Source organism: Oncorhynchus masou, chromosome 24, assembly GCF_036934945.1.
Source record: "Oncorhynchus masou masou isolate Uvic2021 chromosome 24, UVic_Omas_1.1, whole genome shotgun sequence".
Taxonomy (NCBI): domain Eukaryota; kingdom Metazoa; phylum Chordata; class Actinopteri; order Salmoniformes; family Salmonidae; genus Oncorhynchus; species Oncorhynchus masou.
The window spans coordinates 43,091,579-43,109,004 of record NC_088235.1 but is presented as its reverse complement, the minus strand read 5'-3'; the positions used below and the strand labels follow the sequence as shown (position 1 = coordinate 43,109,004).

General features: G+C 43.0%; 2 protein-coding genes across 2 annotated transcripts; one reads left to right on the top strand and one right to left on the bottom strand.

The window, feature by feature from the left end:
• Positions 1-355: 355 nt before the first annotated feature.
• On the top strand, positions 356-9,745 carry vdac2 (voltage-dependent anion channel 2). Its single transcript, XM_064933990.1, has 9 exons — positions 356-492; positions 2,171-2,242; positions 2,666-2,715; positions 2,977-3,129; positions 3,316-3,368; positions 4,404-4,631; positions 5,235-5,385; positions 5,636-5,693; positions 8,719-9,745. The coding sequence occupies exons 2-9, from the start codon at positions 2,176-2,178 to the stop codon at positions 8,808-8,810; spliced, it is 852 nt and encodes a 283-aa protein (XP_064790062.1). The 5' UTR covers positions 356-492; positions 2,171-2,175; the 3' UTR covers positions 8,811-9,745.
• Positions 9,746-11,474: 1,729 nt separating this feature from the next.
• Positions 11,475-16,811, bottom strand: LOC135512211 (neurofilament heavy polypeptide-like). The gene is made up of 3 exons (XM_064933985.1): positions 15,617-16,811; positions 15,406-15,530; positions 11,475-14,694 (listed from the first exon to the last, which is right to left on the bottom strand). Exons 1-3 carry the CDS (start codon positions 16,643-16,645, stop codon positions 11,808-11,810), a joined length of 4,041 nt encoding a protein of 1,346 aa, XP_064790057.1. The 5' UTR covers positions 16,646-16,811; the 3' UTR covers positions 11,475-11,807.
• Between the last annotated feature and the right edge of the window lie 615 nt (positions 16,812-17,426).

Below are 17,426 nucleotides of genomic sequence, written 5' to 3'. Positions count from 1 at the left end.
TGTATCGAAGGCTTTATACAAGTCTAAGATAAAAATAGATTTGAAGATTAGATCAGAAGTCAATAAAGTCTAACACCAGTCGGATATGTACGGATGACTCCTTCAGTGCCTTTCTCATTCTCGTGATCGTACTCCACATGACCCATGACCTACTCCACACGATCAAATATAGTTGTCAATGACAAGTTACACCCGGAAATGGATGATTCTATAGTAAAGATAATACAAAAATATTCAATATTTACAGCTAAAAAAAATGCATTTTACTTTTGTTCATTTTGTAATTATTTTGTCATGAATCTGCAAGTATGTTAAGACAGGTGAACATGTTTCAAGGAGGGGTCCTTCGCATGTTTGAAATGCTGTGGACGTCATTCCTTGCAGTCTCCTTCAATTCGTCCTACACTCCAGTCCAACCGGCGAAATCTACAGCGGCGCCACAAACATCTGAATAAAGTCACTTTAGTTGACCTATAGTCCCGCATTTTACCGGTAAGTGAAGCAACTGAACTGGATTTTACTGTAGATGAACTAGCCAAACTATATATTTGTCGCAGTTTATGACCACGCTTGCCCGAGTACTACATGACATGCTATCGCTGAATGTTCCTAGCTAGCTAGCCGGTTAGCATAAGCTAGCTATTGAGCTATGCTACGAGTACTGTAGCGGACAACTCATGTCCAGTGCACATGTGTGTGAAATTAAGACTACAAATTAAACTGGATTACTTTGTTACTTGGAGTAGCTAACTGTGAGTTAGCTAGATAACTTCCATTTTGTAACAGTAACGCTAGCTAGCCAACTCGTCTGACCGCTACGTTAGCTGTAGCTAGTTAGTTAGCTTCCTTGGCATGCAATGCATGCCTGGCAATGGGGACGTACAGCAGGTTACATAGCTACTTGTGCATGGCAGACTATTTTTAAGGTGTTGATACAACTTAAACATGTCTGTACACAAAATGCACAAGGAATATGTACATTGTTTTATTGTCCAGCATAAAGAATATATCTCAGAACTTTGACACGCGCTTCTACGCCAGCTAACTCGATACAGCAACACTAGATAGCAATAGGATGGGTTGAATATATCAATGGCTTCCCTCAGTTAACCTTGCCGACCTTTGCTCAGTATGACGTTTGTCATTACAGTTGCCATAATTGGCATACCATTATATTTTCCATATCATTAGCTTGCTAGCTAGCCAGCCACCTTAGCTCACGTTAGATACAGAACTGGAACTTGAAAGTACAGCCTCGCTATCTGTTAACCTTAGCTGGCTAACTAGCTACCACTCAGCTGGCTCTGCTGAATGGCATATGTCGAATTGCTTAATTAACGCATACATTTTATAGGTTTTATGCTTGTCACTTCTGAAAAGTGTGTAGTGACAGGTGAATGAATACATGACACTGTTAGTGTGGAACACCAGGCATTCCTGAACCATATTGTAACCGTGTGGTGACAATGTCAACTTGTTTCATCCAAACTGATTCAGCTGTTATGACAACCACAGGATGTCAAAAATAGATTCACTACACAAACACCCCCTTTCTTACAGTATACCGTATGCTATACCCTCACTCAAAGATGAGGCCTCACATGAACCAGGAATGACTGCGTGGTCTTGTAACGGAAAGACCCACCTACAACGGTCTGTCCTAGAGACTGTTCTAGGAGATTAGTAATGGAGTCTCTGAGTTGCACCATACCCAGTTATTTATTGATTAATGGGACAGACTGGGTAGGAGACAGTACTTGGCTGGAGAGTGGAGCCCTTCCCAGATCCACTCTTTCTGGAATTGTTTTATTTTCCTCCACCTGGCCTTGACTGAGTGAGTCACGGAGTTATGGCCTAGCGTCAGTTTAAGTAAGTTGGCCATGCAGAGCTATACAGATGCAGACAGACAGGCCACTTATCATATCCAGCATCTGCAAGGGAACCCATGCTCTGGGCTGATAGAGTTGGCTCTTATACAGACAGGCAACCACGCCCTTCAGTTGGGGGAAAATAAACATTATCCCAAAGGATGACTAGCTGTTTTGGATGAGTAGCTATGCTTATAGACTCAAAAGAAACATTGTTTTCTGAACTACGCACCCTTGCACAGGCATTTTGTAAACTAAAATATACTCTGACTGTGTAATATATGCTTTTTTTTCTGCTGCAGGTGTAATGGCAGTGCCTCCATCATATGGTGACCTTGGCAAATCTGCCAAGGATATCTTCAACAAAGGCTATGGTACTGTACCTTTCACTCTGGAATAGGCTATACTGGTCATTGATTTGGTTGTATTGAACACCTTGTGTAAGAACAAGAATAACCAATAGGGTGGCTTTGTTAGAGGCATGCTAAACCAATAGGAAGGCTGGGCGGGTGCTCCTTCTATATGTAAGCTGTTGTCGTGCCATGTTATTTTTGTGTCCAAGGAAAATATTTTAGATGTGTAAAAAACATATGCAAAAAATCTTCTTACAGCACATTACTACATGTTCTCCCCTATTTGGCACCGGATCAATTATCACACGGCATGATATGTTTACAGTTTTGGCATATCAAAGGGTGAAAATGTCATATGGTGTAACTGTCCGAGGATGAATTTGAACAATGCAAGGGTTGCGAAATAGGTTTTAATTCATAAGAACTTTGCTTTTCCCCCTAAAGGGTTTGGCCTGGTGAAGCTTGATGTGAAGACCAAGTCTGACAGCGGAGTGGTAAGTTTACTTATTTTCTTTCTAATAATCATTTGTGTACTTTGAAAATTAATTGTATCTACTCTACCATATGTAAAAGTTTAGATATGTTTATGATTGCAGTAATTGTGTAATGGAAGGTAATTTGAATTTACAACCCTGGGAACTTGACAGCAGTATAGTTAAATACACTCCTTGATGATAAAAACCCAGGAGCTTTCAGATAATTATACAAGTTTTTGTTCATATCCTGATTTGAATCTTTTTACAAATCTTATACAGGAGTTCAAAACAGCTGGCTCCTCAAACACGGACACCAGCAAGGTGGCAGGTAGTCTTGAAACCAAATACAAGAGGTCTGAGTATGGCCTGACCTTCACAGAGAAGTGGAACACTGACAACACCCTGGGAACAGAGATCACCGTTGAAGACCAGGTTCGGATTCAACAAAACATTATTTTTGGAAGAAAATGGGTTAGCCTTACACAACAAAATGTCTATGGAGTGTCATGATAGCCTTGACACAATAAAAGGTGATTCAAACAAATAATTAATATGCAATATGTATTGTTCAAATTAACTGCCAGTCTTTTTCCAACTTTCTGTTCTGGTTCCCTCTAGATTGCCAAGGGTCTGAAGCTGACATTCGACACAACCTTCTCACCAAACACTGGGTATGATTAGTAATGTACAAGTTCAATGCAGAGGACTAGTTCTAGTACTTAAGGGATCTATGGGTGCTGATCGTATGAACATGTAGCTAGTCCAGAAGAGTCAGTCCAGCACCTGGTGTCCTTACATGAACGTAACATGATCTGGGGTGCGCAGTCCTCAGAGGAGGTGACTGGTCAGTCAAATAAACTTTAGCCTGAAATGGCACTCATCTGTGTAGTATTATTTCAATCACATCCAAGCCATGGATTGTGTTACTGTTTTTGTGCTTTTATTTTAATATACTTTATTCTCCTAGCAGGGCCTCCAAACTGTGACCATTTGGACACATTTAGCAACCCATTGACTTCGCTATCCAACTTGTATGTTTTATTGGTCGCATTAATGTGCACTGCCATTTTACTAAACTAGATTTTTTTTATGCCGCTGAAACCATGATTTGGTCCAACGTTAGCCTGAAGTGCCCATTCATATCCTTATTCCTCCATGAGTCACTTCATGTCCACTGAGCTCCGTGGGATGAGTTTCCCCTAGGTACAGATCTAGGATCCGCTTCCTTTATCCTAAACTTAACCATTAGTACAGACCATGCAAAACTGACTCAAGATTGGTGTCTGGGGGTAACCTCAACCCACAGATGGCTAGTTTCTCAGCTTCATGCTGGCCAGGCTATTAGTTTAGAACTAATTGCTTGGTGTCATGTAACATTAGCACAAGAGGCTCATGAAGTCTGATTTGTTGTGTGTGTTGGTGCACCTACTGTAAGCCTTGTTGGCTTGTGTAATGTTCCAGAAAGATGTGGCTCTGAATTGTTATTGCTTGTGGACTATTGATTATGAACATGTGTATAGGTGAATTACTACTGGAGTGATGTTTTTCATCTCTTGGTTTGTCCCAATTGCATTCATAATATGTTACGGTTGCTACATTTCCCTCAGACTGGCTATATTAAGCCTGAGCTGTTTAGCTGTTCATTCAAAATATTATAGTTCAGGCTGTAGGCTATGGTTAACCAAAACTGTTTTCCTTTCCAACAGCAAGAAGAGCGGCAAAGTCAAGACCGCCTACAAGCGCGAGTTTGTCAACCTGGGCTGTGATGTCGACTTTGACTTTGCTGGCCCCACTATCCACGGGGCGGCCGTCGTGGGTTACGAGGGCTGGCTCGCCGGCTACCAGATGACTTTTGACACGGCCAAGTCTAAGATGACCCAGAACAACTTCGCTGTGGGATACAAGACCGGGGACTTCCAGCTGCACACCAACGTGTAATTGAGGGCATACATGAGTTTATCATGCCTTTCTATTTAAAATGTTCTGAATTTCCAGTGCTCTGCTGTGTACATGCATTACCAATTACATTCAATTGTAAAACTCAAAACAAAACAAAAAGAATTATGCTGACATGGGTGAATGGAGAGAACTGTAGGCAATATGGTGATGGTTCAACTTGGAAATGATAATCATTGAATATTTTTATTTTACCTTTATTTAACCAGGCAAGTCAGTTAAGAACAAATTCTTATTTTCAATGACGGCCTAGGAACAGTGGGTTAACTGCTTGTTCAGGGGCAGAACGACAGATTTGTACCTTGTCAGCTCGGGGGTTTGAACTTACAACCTTCCGGTTAATAGTCCAACGCTCTAACCACTAGGCTACCCTGCCGCCCAATATCCAATGATTGAACCAAAGCCCCTATACAGTGCTCAATATGTCAGGCCCAACAAACTGCATATGAGGGCAGAGGAAAGGGCTTTATTTCAAACTTGTCTACAGAGAAATACCCTCTTATCATTCCTCTCCCTGGTTATTGTTACTGTAAAGACTGCGCAGTTCTCTCTCAAATCTTCTCCCCTTTCTTGTGTTACAGTAACGACGGTGCACAGTTTGGCGGCTCCATCTACCAGAAGGTGAGCCCCGTGCTGGAGACGGCGGTCAACCTTGCCTGGACTGCCGGCAGCAACAGCACAAACTTTGGCATTGCAGCCAAATACCAGCTGGACAAGAGCGCCTCCATCAGTGTAAGTACTGAGCACGAGTTACTCTTTGTGCCAGTTTCAGACACATGTAGCCTAGTCCAGGACTGAAAAGCATTGTCAATTGTTTTTTTTAGACTGTGTCCTTTGTATCCTAAGAACACATGCAAGAAATATCTTCTACACCCCTCTACATTGTCTGGCTCTGAAATATCAGAGATGCTAAGTACATTTCTGACTGCTGTTGTTATCTGCCTTTGGATTTTAAGTTAATCAATTAATTTGGTCTTTTCAGGCTAAAGTGAACAACAACAGCCTTGTCGGTGTTGGCTATACCCAGACGCTGAGACCAGGTAAGACATCTTGTTTTAAGGATAATTATAATAGTTATCTTATTGGTGTTTCTAAAGGTTATTTTATCAGCTGTCACTAGAATAAAGTTCACAGCACAGGTTGTTCCTTTAGTTCTGATGTTAGGACTTTAACACCCTAAAGTCGGTGTCTGCGTCCTGCGGAAATCTAAGTGCATAATAAATCCCCATCAAAATCTATCTATTTAAGCAAGAGATTTTTTTGTTTCATATTATATTCTTATTTACAATAAAAGTGACTCAAATGACACACTACATTATTTACTATTCATTTATATTGGGCACAAACTGTGTATTGGGGTAATATTTGATATGTGCATGATATTGTATATTCTTCATGTGACCCATGATAAGACTATGCAATCAGCCTATTTAAAATGTTATCTGACTGTAAGATTTAAAAATATGCAAGAGACTACAGTTGACTTATAGCAATCAAAGGTCTGAAAATGGAATTCTAAATATAGATGTATTTAATTACTTTGTTAAATGATTGAAATCAAATAAAAGGCAAACTTCAGTTACAAAGCATTATTCTAAGCATGATCAGAGAGGGAGTGGGACAAAGAAACAATAGCTTGTGCCATGGCCAGTAGCTCATGGGAGAGTGTATATCTCACCAGTGTGGATCAGGAACAAAAACGAGAAGGCACAATGAATCCAAGACCTTTAAATAACATCTGAGTTGTTGACCAATAGCATTACTGAAATGTTAAACTCCCATCAGACCTGTAAAGTCAACCTCCGCTATCCAGAAATGTGATGAGGGGTTTGGCAAGATAACGGAATGCTGAATTCCTGAGTAGACCTCAATATTATGCGAGAGGGTTTATTAAGTCACTCTGGGGACTGGGTTACCCTGCAAATGCATAGAAATTTGTAGTGTCATAAGCTTTGTCGTTGCGTGCTCGGATTATGGGCCCAAATACTAAGCTTATGAATAAATTGAATATACTATGCAAATTTGTCCAAGTACTTATGACTACTTTAAATGGAGGGACTAGATGCATAAAGTGCTTTAATTTCTAACCGGTAAAATGGATATGTAATAAAAAGTGACATTCTGTACTATCACCTCACATAAAACATTTGATTTCAAGTCCCAAATGTTGGAGTATAGAGCCAAATGAAAAGTGTTTTAGCTTCACTGTTCAAGTACATATGTAGGGACAGCACTTAAGAGGACCACTTTTAATTAATACTTGTGTATTAAACCATTCTCTGTAGCTCACTGCTTTTATGAGCTGAGGGCCAACCCACACTTCATAATACACTACATGACCAAAAGTATGTGGACACCTGCTCATCAAACATCTCATTCCGAAATCAAGGACATTAACATGGAGTTGGTCCCATCCCCCTTGCTGCTATAACAGCCTCCACTCTTCTGGTGAGGCTTTCCACTAGATGTTGGAACATTGCTCCGGGGACTTGCTTCCATTCAGCCACAAGTATTAGTTAGGTCAGGCACAGATGTTGGGCCTGACCTCAGTCCGCATTCCAATTCATCCCAAAGGTGTTCGCTGGGGTTGAGGTCAGGGCTGTGTGCAGGCCAGTCAAGTTCTTCCACACCGATCTCGACAAACCATTTCTGTATGGACCTCGCTTTGTGCACATGGGGCATTGTCATGCTGAAATCGGGAAAGGGCCTTCCCCAAATTGTTGCTACAAAGTTGGAAGCACAGAATCGTCTAGAATGTCATCGTCTAGTGTAGCATCAAGATCTCCCTTCACTGGAACCACAGGGCCCTAGCACAAACCATGAAGAACAGCCACAGGCCATTAATCCTCCCCCAAACTTTACACTTGGCTCTATGCATTGGGGCAGGTAGCGTTCTCCTGGCATCTGCCAATCCCAGATTTGTCTGTCGAACTGCCAGATGGTGAAGTGTGATTATCACGCCAGAGAACGTGTTTCCACTGCTCCAGAGTCCAATGGTGCTGAGTTTTACACCACTTCAGCCGACGATTGGCATTGCGCATGATGATCTTAAGGCTTGTGTGCGACTGCTCGGCCAAGCAAATACATTTCATTAAGTTCCAGACAAACAGTTCTTGTGGTGATAATGCTTCCAAAGGCAGTTTGGAACTCTGAGTGTTGCGACTGACGATTTGTACGCACTTCAGCACTCTGCTGTCCTGTTCTGTGAGCTTCTGTGGCCTACCACTTTGCGGCTAAGCCGTTGTTGTTTCTAGACGCTTTGACTTCACAATAACAGCACTTGCAGTTGACTGGGGCGGGGCAGACATTTGACGAACTGACTTGTTGGAAAGGTGCTATCCTATGATGGTGCCACATTGAAAGTCACAGCTCTTCAGTAAGGACATTCTACTGCCAGTGTTTTGTCTGTGGAGATTGTATGGGTGTGCTCAATTTCTATATACCTGTCAGCAACAGGTGTTGCTGAAATAGCCTAATCTGCGATTTTGAAGGGTTGTTCACAAACCAGTATCTGCTTCTCAACCTAAGCTCTTAATGACTCTCATACAGTACTGTCTGCAATATAAATTCATTGGACAATGCTGTACATTATATGGAGGGAAGTAGGAATGTTTCTATAAGTGCACTGTACTGCACAAATGGATTTTAAAGATGTTCATATTTTACTGAGGACTCGCACATGGTGAGATCATCCGCAAACGAGCTACCGGCAACCAGTCATTTTCAATGAAAGGAGCGACGGTTGGCCAATAGAGAGAGGGGGCTAGCGACTAGATATTCCCAGCGACTGCAATCATGCATGCTGTTTAAAGGGGAGATTCCAACGAATTGATCGCTGATTATCTCAGCAAGTATCTCATTTTAAAAATAGGAAATCATGTGTTCTATAGGAGATTTTATATCTGCAATGTTGACACCGGGGATGGAACTTTAGGATTTTCAGTAGTTCTGCACATCTGTCTGAAAGTACTACCCTATGGCTTGCTTAATTTCCATCCCTAGCTGACACCTATTTTCTTTACTGTCATCCTGAATGTGACCCCTGACACCTCTCTCCTGTTGCAGGTGTGAAACTCACCCTCTCTGCCCTGGTAGATGGTAAGGGCATCAACACTGGAGGCCACAAGCTGGGTCTGGGGTTGGAACTGGAGGCCTAAACTCTCCTTGCGGTGAAGGAAACGAGAGAATATCAGCAGTATCTGCCCTTAAAATTTCCAACTCAAACCAGCAAGGGGGTATATCATGAATGGAAGGGATTTGTTCAGAGGCTACAACTAGAAAAAAACACTACCCCGTCATTCTTTGTTGTAAATGTTTTCTTTGCCGTTTCCATCAGACACTTTCAGTGGGTCAATAATTTATACACCTTCTCATTGCATCTTTCCAACTTGGCCATGACAATAAAATACACCACATTGTTCTCCTCCCATGTAGCTAGTTGGTCACGTGGCTTCTATGTACATCTCTGAAGTATTTTTATTTGGTGAGACATCAGATTGGTTAAACACAGCGGTTGGGTTTGGTCATACAATTCTGATTTGACCATTTCCAACCAATCATCTAATATCTTGTCTGAACACATCTCATTTATAACTGTGTTATTCACTGCACTAGGCTCCCCTACTATTTAAATATCATCATACGCCTTTTTGTTTTTCCTTCCAAGGAACAGGAGGACGAGGTTAAAGCTGTGTTGTACTGTTATGATCTGTCAGTCAGCCATTGGGATTTGAGATGTTATATCAACAGTGTACATGATGAAGCCCTCGCTTAAACTGAGCAGATTTTGGGTGGCTTGAAACAGATTCTATGTTGGGGTTAAAACCTTTCATTCTTGGCTGACCTGGCAGGCTTTCTTTTGTTTTTCTACTTTGCTGCAGACTACTATGGGAGGGTTTAATAAGGTTCACAGTAAAGCCAAACTGCCTGGATACTGTCCGGCTTTGGTGTGGTGTACACTAAGTCAAGTTCAGTGTCAATGCTATCCCAGTAGCTTCTGGTCACTTGGCTGACTGAGAACGAGATCACCGGAAACCTGGAAGGTTGTTACGTGTATGTTTAACTTTTCAATAAAGTCTTTGAACTCCAGAAACCAACTCCTGGCTTTTATTGAGAGCTGAACTTCTCTGGCCTTGGGAGGTCTTGCATATACACTGAGTATACTAAACATTAGGAACACCTTCCTAATATTGAGTGGCACCCCCTTTTGCCTTCAGAACAGCCTGTATTTGTTGAGGCATGGACTTGACAAGGTGTCAAAGGCTTTCACAGGGAAGCTGGCTCCATGGTGTTTCCCACATTTGTGTCAAGTTTGCTGGATGTCCTTTGGGTGGTTGTCCATTCTTGACACTCATGGGACACTTAAGCTTGAAATACCCAGCAGCGTTGCAGTTCTTGGCACTTAAATCTAGTCTTGCCCATTCACCCTCTGAATGGCATACAATTAATTTCACAAGGCTTAAAAATCCTTCTTTAACCTGGCTCCTCCCCTTCATCTACACTGATTTGAAGTGGATTTAACAAGTGACATCAATACAGGATCATAGCTTTCACCTGGTAAGTCTGACATGGATAGATCAGGTGTCCATAATGTTTTGTGCTCTATATTTCAAATTCCATCAAACAACGATTGTTTGCCTCGTCATTGACTACAGTCTGGCATGTTAAACCCCTATCAAGGTGTGCAAATATAAATGTAACTATTTCAAAGATTTTCGTGAGTGACATGTCAATTGAAATGAGGCCATAATCTATGGATTTCACATGACTAGGAATACAGATATGAATCTGTTGGCCACAGTAGGGACATTGATCAGAAATGCAGTATCTGGTGTGACCACCATTTGTCTCATGCACATCTTCACAGAGTTGATCAGGCTGTTGATTGTGGCCTGTGGAATGTTTTCCCACTCTTCCATGGTTGTGCGAAGTTGCTGGATATTGGCGGGAACTAGAACACACTGTCGATCCAGAGAGTTCCAAACATGCTCAATGGGTGGCATGTCTGAGTGTGCAGGCCACGGAAGAACTGGGACGTATTTTGCCATGCACGATGTCTGCCATCTGCCCGCACAGTTGAAACCAGGATTCATCATTGAAGAGCGCACTTCTGCAGCGTGCCAGTGGCCATCGAAGGGGAGTATTTACCCACTGAAGTCGGTTCAAGACCCTGGTGAGGATGATGAGCATGCAGCTGAGCTTCCCTGAGACGGTTTCTGACTCATCTGTTGTGCAAAACCACAGTTTCATAAGCTGTCCGGGTGGCTGGTCTCAGAAAATCCCGCAGGTGAAGAAGCTGGATGTGGAGGTCCTGGGCTGGCGTGGTTACACGTCGTCTGGGGTTGTGGATGGATTATCTTGGCAAAGTAGAAATGCTCACTAACAGGTATGTAAACAAATGTATGCACAACATTTGAGAGAAATAAGCATTTTGTGTTTATGTAAAATGTATGGGATATTTTACTTCAGCTCATGAAAACTTTACATGTTGCATTTATTTTTGTTCAGTATAGTTGGCCTGGAAGCTGGGCTATAGACAACCTCTCATGGGTAAAAGATTGTGAGGGTCAGGGAACAAGGCAGTTCAACAATGTGGTGTGTCAGCAGCACACTTTCAAAGCTGATGAATTGAGGGTCACCTTATCCAGATACGTTGGTCTATATAAAGACCTGACTATAAGGCACTTTTATGAGCAACTGGGTGACCCTAAAGTACCTCTGTTTCATCATGGGGACACTGATGTAAAGGCAAAGCTGTTATGTGGTGCATCTTATCAGGTGGAATACAGCACAGCAAGTTAGAATAGCTGGAAACAGAAGTGCTCTTCCAATAGCATTTATTTCTTGGCTTATTCAGGCATTATCAAATCACATTATCAACCATGAACATTATCATCCCAATTCCCATCATCGCTTGGGCAGAAGAAAATAGGAACAGCAAAATACAGCTTTTGATTTGTTACATTCCATATTGCAGTACATATCTCACAGGAGCTCTTTAATGGTCTCATAATTGACAGTTATGAATTATGATACTGAACATATTAAGCGTCAGTTAATCTTTCAAGGTGGAGCAGTTCTCATATTGCTTTGAAGGCTTGCACTAATCATGCAGGTTTACAGAAAACGTCTACTGACCTCTAAATCTGGTCTTTCTAAAAAGAGGTTAAGTCCCAGGTTTTAGGTTTAGCTTGCTTTTCTGCAATTGGCTGAGCAGCTTGCCCTGTTGATGTCTTCTTCACAGTTTTGTCATCTTTGCTGTCTTCATCACCTCTTGTAAAGCCTTTCTCGTCTATTTTAGATTGTGCCCCTTCTGTTGTCTTCCCGTCAACAGTTTTCTCTTTCAAACCCATGGTTGATACATCCTGTTCTTTCACTGGCGATGTCTTTGTAATAGATATCTCCACATGTTCAGGTTTTTCCTCAGAGGCCTTGGTCTTCACGTTCTCTGTCTTTGGGGTTTCATCGTTGGGATCCGTAACCTTCTCAGGCTCTTTAGCCGTACTTTCCTCTGGTTTCTCCTGAGTTGTGCTGCTCTCTGGCGCCTCTCTGTGTGAGTCCTTGCTCTTTGCAACGGAAGGCACCTGTTTCTCTGGTGGTGTGACAGTCTCAGCTTTGCCTCCACTGCTGATCGTTTCACTCTCTGTCGGGGTGGTCGTTGATTCTAGGGTAATGATTACGTTTGATAGGGATATTTCATCTTTAGGGGTGATCTCGGTAGGATTGATGGTTGGGGCCGGTTTAGGGGATGTTTCTTCTTTAGGGGTAACGGTTGGGGCTGGTTTAGGGGATATTTCATATTTTGGGGTGATGGTTGATTCTGGTTTAGGGGAGGTCTCCTCTTTAGTTGTGACGTTTGAGGCTGATTTGGGGGAAGTTCCTTCTTTAGGGGTGACTGCTGGTTCAGACTTTGGTGAAGTTTCTTCTTTAGGGGTGATGTTTGGGGTTGGTTTTGGGCTTGTTTCTTCTTTAGGGGTGACGATTGGGTCTGGTTTTGGGCTTGTTTCTTCTTTAGGGGTGACGGTTGGGTCTGGTTTTGGGTATGTTTCTGCTTTAGGGGTGACGATTGGGTCTGGTTTTGGACTTGTTTCTTCTTTAGGGGTGACGATTGGGTCTGGTTTTGGGCTTGTTTCTTCTTTAGGGGTGACGGTTGGGTCTGGTTTTGGGCATGTTTCTGCTTTAGGGGTAACGGTTGGGGCTGGTTTAGGGGATATTTCATATTTTGGGGTGATGGTTGATTCTGGTTTGGGGGAAGTGTCTTCTTTAGGGGTGACTGCTGGCTCTGGTTTTTGGGAAGATTTTTCTATAGGGGTGATGATTGAAGCTGGTTTTGGGGAAGTTTCTTTAGGTGTGATTGCTGGTTCTGGATTTGGGAAAGTTCCTTCTTTAGGAGTGGTGGTTGTTTCTGGTTTAGGGGAGGTCTCTTTGGGGGTGATAGTTGGGGCTGGTTTGGGGAAAGTTTCTTTAGGGGTGAGTGCTGATTCTGATTTTAGGGAAGTTTCTTCATTAAGGGTGACTGCTGGTTCTGGTTTAGGGGATAGCTCTTCTTTAGGGGTAATGGTTGGGTCTGATTGTGATGTTTCTTCTTTAGGGGTGACTGTGGGGTCTGGTTTAGGTGATGTCTCGTTCTTGGGGATGACCATTGGGTCCATTTTTTGGGATGTTTCTTCTTTGGGGGTGACGGTTGGCTCTGGTTGTGGGGTTGTTTCCTCTTTAAGGGAGATAGTTGTGTCTAGTTTAGAGGATGTATCAGATTCTTTCACTTTTTCCTCAGCTGTTGTGATATCATTTGTGAAATTTTCACTGACATTAGATTCATTCTGCTCAACAGATTTTACACTATCATCATTGCTGCTCATTTTTGGCTCTGTCAGACCCACCTCCTTTTCAGGGGTCTGTGGCACAGGCTCTTCCTCACACTCAGTTGTTGTGCTGGGAAGTCTGGCTGAAATTGTACCTCCTACTGTTTTGTCATCCTGTGTAGTTTTTACACCAGAATCATCTGGTGACTTCACCTGTCCCCATGTCTCCTTGGTGGAGCTGTTTTTCAGCTCAGCAGTGATATCATGGGATTTCATGTCCTTCTCTGTGGGCTCAGGGAGATCCTCTTCTTGTGTTGCCACAGCACTCTCTGCCTCTTGAAGTTGGTCTGATTCTCTGTGCACCTTCTGATCAGGCTTCTGCTCCAGTGCTAGGGCGCTCTGCTCTTTCAGATCTACCTCTTTTTTCTCTTTTGATGGGCTTTCTTTTTTGCTCTCCTCTGACACCTTTTTGGGCTCTTTGGAGATGTCCTCTGTGGGGACCTGTGGTTCACCCTTTATTGAACTTTCTGTTTGAATATCCTCTGACTCTGAAGTTTTGGGTTCTATGGAAATGTCACCCTTCATGGGAACCTCTGGCAGGGACTTGTCATGTTTTGGGATGTTATCGTTTTCTAATGGCTCCCCCACATCTTTTATCTCACCGTCTATCTCCTCTGTTGTGTCCAGTTTTTCCTTCTCTTCCTCACTGGTGGCCTTAGCTGATTTGACTTCACTTTGTGTATTGTCACCTGTGTCAATGTCCTCCTCTCCTTTGTCATCTCCTTCCTCTCCATTTTCTCCCTTGCTAGTGTTAACTCCATCTCCATTTACCTCAACCTCTGCTGATGTTTCTATCTGCTGGCCCTTAGACTCTTCCTCCTGTTCCCCCTCTTTCTCTGGGGCATCCACTTTAAGATCCACTTTACCTACATCTTCCACTTTCTCCTCATCCTCCTCTTCCTTACTCCTTCTTTCAGCTTTGTCACTCTCCTCTCCCTCCTTCTCTCCCTCTCCTGTCTCCTCAGAGCCTGTCTCCTCAAACTCGGACTCCACCTCTCTGGTGGTCTCAGTGATGATCTCCTCTACAAACTTGTACTGGGGCTCTGACCTGCGTGTGGGCCCTCCCTGCCGGGCCAGGGAAGAAAGGGTGTAGACAGGGGACTGGCGGTAGATGTAGGGCATGGAGATGTGGGTGTCAGAGATGGTGGACAGATGGAACTCCTCTCCTTCCAGAAGTTTCCTATAGGGAGACAGAGACTTATTTGGCGTGATTACCATCATGACAATAATATGGATATGTCCAAATTTGTGTAGATGTGTCTCAATATCCATATTATGACTAAAGTGTCATTGTGTATTGTGATATAAGCCATGGTCTGTTCATTTGATGTGTTTAATATGAAATCAAACTTCCTCTATTTCTATAAAATGTCTACTGTTTCTTTTTTTTTGTTATCCGTTATTAACTGTGTTTGTAGTGATCACTCACTAACACTATGACAGTTTTGCACATTTTCAAATGTGTTAGTGATGGGGTAGAATAAAAGGTGCACCCCCTGGTTATCCCCAGAAATAGATCCAGGAACACACTAAAACTCCCGAGTGGCGCAGCAGTCTAAAGCACTCCATCTCAGTGCTAGAAGCGTCACTACAGACCTTGGTTGGATTCCAGGACTGTATCACAAATAGCCATGATTGGGAGTCCCATAGGGCGGCACACAATTTGCCCAGCATCGTCCGGGTTAGGGTTTGGCAGGGGTAGGCCGTCATTGTAAATAAGAATTTGTTCTTTACTGATTTGGCTAATTAAATAAAGGTTAAATAAAAAATAACACATGGTATTTTCCTTTGTCAAGCATATTGTATGGCTAGACTTTGATATTCAAAATGACCAAAACAAGCTCCACACATGTTTCCTTATCTAGTGAGAGAGAAAGAGTTTGTCTCTTACCTGTAAGAGAGAATCTCCACATCCAAAGCCATTTTGACATTCAGCAGGTCCTGGTACTCTCTCAGGTGGCCAGACATGTCTAGTTTAGCATTAGTCAGCTCATTCTCCAGCTGCCTGACAGTGTCCTGGACAGAAAAGCAGGAGTCATCATACAAATGCATATGTTTATTTGCAATAAATTATTAGAGGTACAAAATAAACCATAGCCTACCTGGTAATGAATCATTTCCGAATAGTGACGCTCCTCCAGCTCATGTAGTTGTTTTCCCAGGGCCTCTCTCGTTCCTTTCGCGCAGTCCAGTTCAATGTTCTTCCCTTGGAAGCGCCTCCTGTTCTCCTGGATCTCCTGCTGTGTTGCCTTTAGCGCCTTTCTGTTGCTCTCTGCCGCTTTTGTCAACTTTGTGAACTGGACACGGAAACTCTCCTCGACCTCAAGGATGTCAGAGGCGGCGTGACCTTCCAACTGTGCACGGATGTCCCGGAGAGCCGCAGTGATATCGGGTTTTGCAAAGGCATGCCTCTCGACCGTCACCTGAGACTCGTGGATCTGGGCCACCATCTCCAACACCTCGTCCTCATGGTTTTTCTTCAGGAAGTGAATCTCGTCCACCAGAGATTGCGCTTTCTTGTCCAGCTGAAGTTTTGCCAGGTATGCGTCGTTGGCGTCCTTTTTCAGCACCAGGATGCCTTTCTCTGCATCCGAGCGTTCACGAGCCTCCTGGTCGTATTTGTCTCTCAAGGTGAGGAAGTCTTCCTCCAGGTTCTGATGTTCTATCACGATCTGACGCTTCTGAAGGGTGATGTCATGCACTAGTTTCCTCAGATCCATAAGCTCCGACTCGTGCTCCTGTGCCAGAGATGCGGGTGACTGTGCCTTCTGTTTGAGTTCCTCGATTTCCCTCTCGAGCAATTCATTTTGGTGCTCCAAATGATGCACCTTCTCGATGAACCCGGTGAAACGGCCGTTCAGCCCATGGAGCAGTTCTTTCTCATTAATTTTCGTCAACACCCCGGTAAACGTGTTTGATAAATCTAAAAAGATATCCGATCTCGGAACCGATCCGAATTCGCTCTTCGGCGTCGCCGCATATCCTCTGTTCATAAATGCGGTAGCCGACCCAAAACCTATAAAGGTTCTGGACGCCGAGGGGGATCCGGTCAGTTTGTGTTGATAGCGGGAATAGTCATCTTGAGCTCTTCTATGTGGAGAACCCGACCGATACTCAATTTGGTGGCTCATGTTGCCTCAGTTGTCTCAGCGTTGTTGGTAGGCTAAGTAGTGCTGCTCCTATCTTTTATACCCCCTCTGTCCGCTCGCGCTGCAAAATGGAACTGTCCATAGTGCTGAAAATGTATTGAATCAGCTGTAGGCTTGATTGCCTGCCAACGCGCGCGGTCTATCTCTCTCTCTCCCTCATTGTTTTGTCGCAGACAGCAGTGACGTAGCCCGTAGGAGAGCATTTCCCTTAAAAACGTCTGTAGTCTACAATGACACCTCAAAATCTCAAGTCTAATGCATCTTTAATACATTTTAAGTGTTCAGACTATTGTTTTATTCAAGGGGCTAAAGCTTTCCTTGTTTTGATGATTTTCTTAATATTATGGAAAGTGGTTGTACATTCTGGTTTGGCTGAATTTGCTTTGCTTGTAATATTACTGTATAGGCCTACACGAGACTACTGTAATGAACGTGTAAAATAGTCATACAAGAATCACCATAGGCCTAGACATAACCACTCCCATTTCTCAATCAAGCAGCACTTTTAACCTTGCACCTTTTTACAAATGTCTATATGAGGACAAATGCACAAGTCTTGGCACAGACAGGCTGGCTGAAAAGCCAGAAATCAGACAAATGACTTGGATGTGTTCCACTGATGCAGCCATTCTTCACACCTCACTACAAGCAATGTTTTACTTTATGTAGGTTGCCCCATAGAAATCAGTGATATATTTAAGTGAATAATATATGATATCAGATGAAGGATAGCCTTTTACACTATTGATGAGATATAAAAACC

Bases quoted from the DNA above. Each gene is read 5' to 3' on its own strand.
- vdac2 (XM_064933990.1), top strand. From the start codon at position 2,176: ATGGCAGTGCCTCCATCATATGGTGACCTTGGCAAATCTGCCAAGGAT. The intron at 2,716-2,976 runs GTAAGTTTACTT...AATCTTATACAG, and splicing joins CCAAGTCTGACAGCGGAGTG to GAGTTCAAAACAGCTGGCTC. The intron at 5,386-5,635 runs GTAAGTACTGAG...TGGTCTTTTCAG, and splicing joins ACAAGAGCGCCTCCATCAGT to GCTAAAGTGAACAACAACAG.
- LOC135512211 (XM_064933985.1), bottom strand. From the start codon at position 16,645: ATGAGCCACCAAATTGAGTATCGGTCGGGTTCTCCACATAGAAGAGCT. The intron at 15,531-15,616 runs GTAGGCTATGGT...TTTTCTGTCCAG, and splicing joins CGGAAATGATTCATTACCAG to GACACTGTCAGGCAGCTGGA. The intron at 14,695-15,405 runs GTAAGAGACAAA...GTCTCCCTATAG, and splicing joins GTGGAGATTCTCTCTTACAG to GAAACTTCTGGAAGGAGAGG.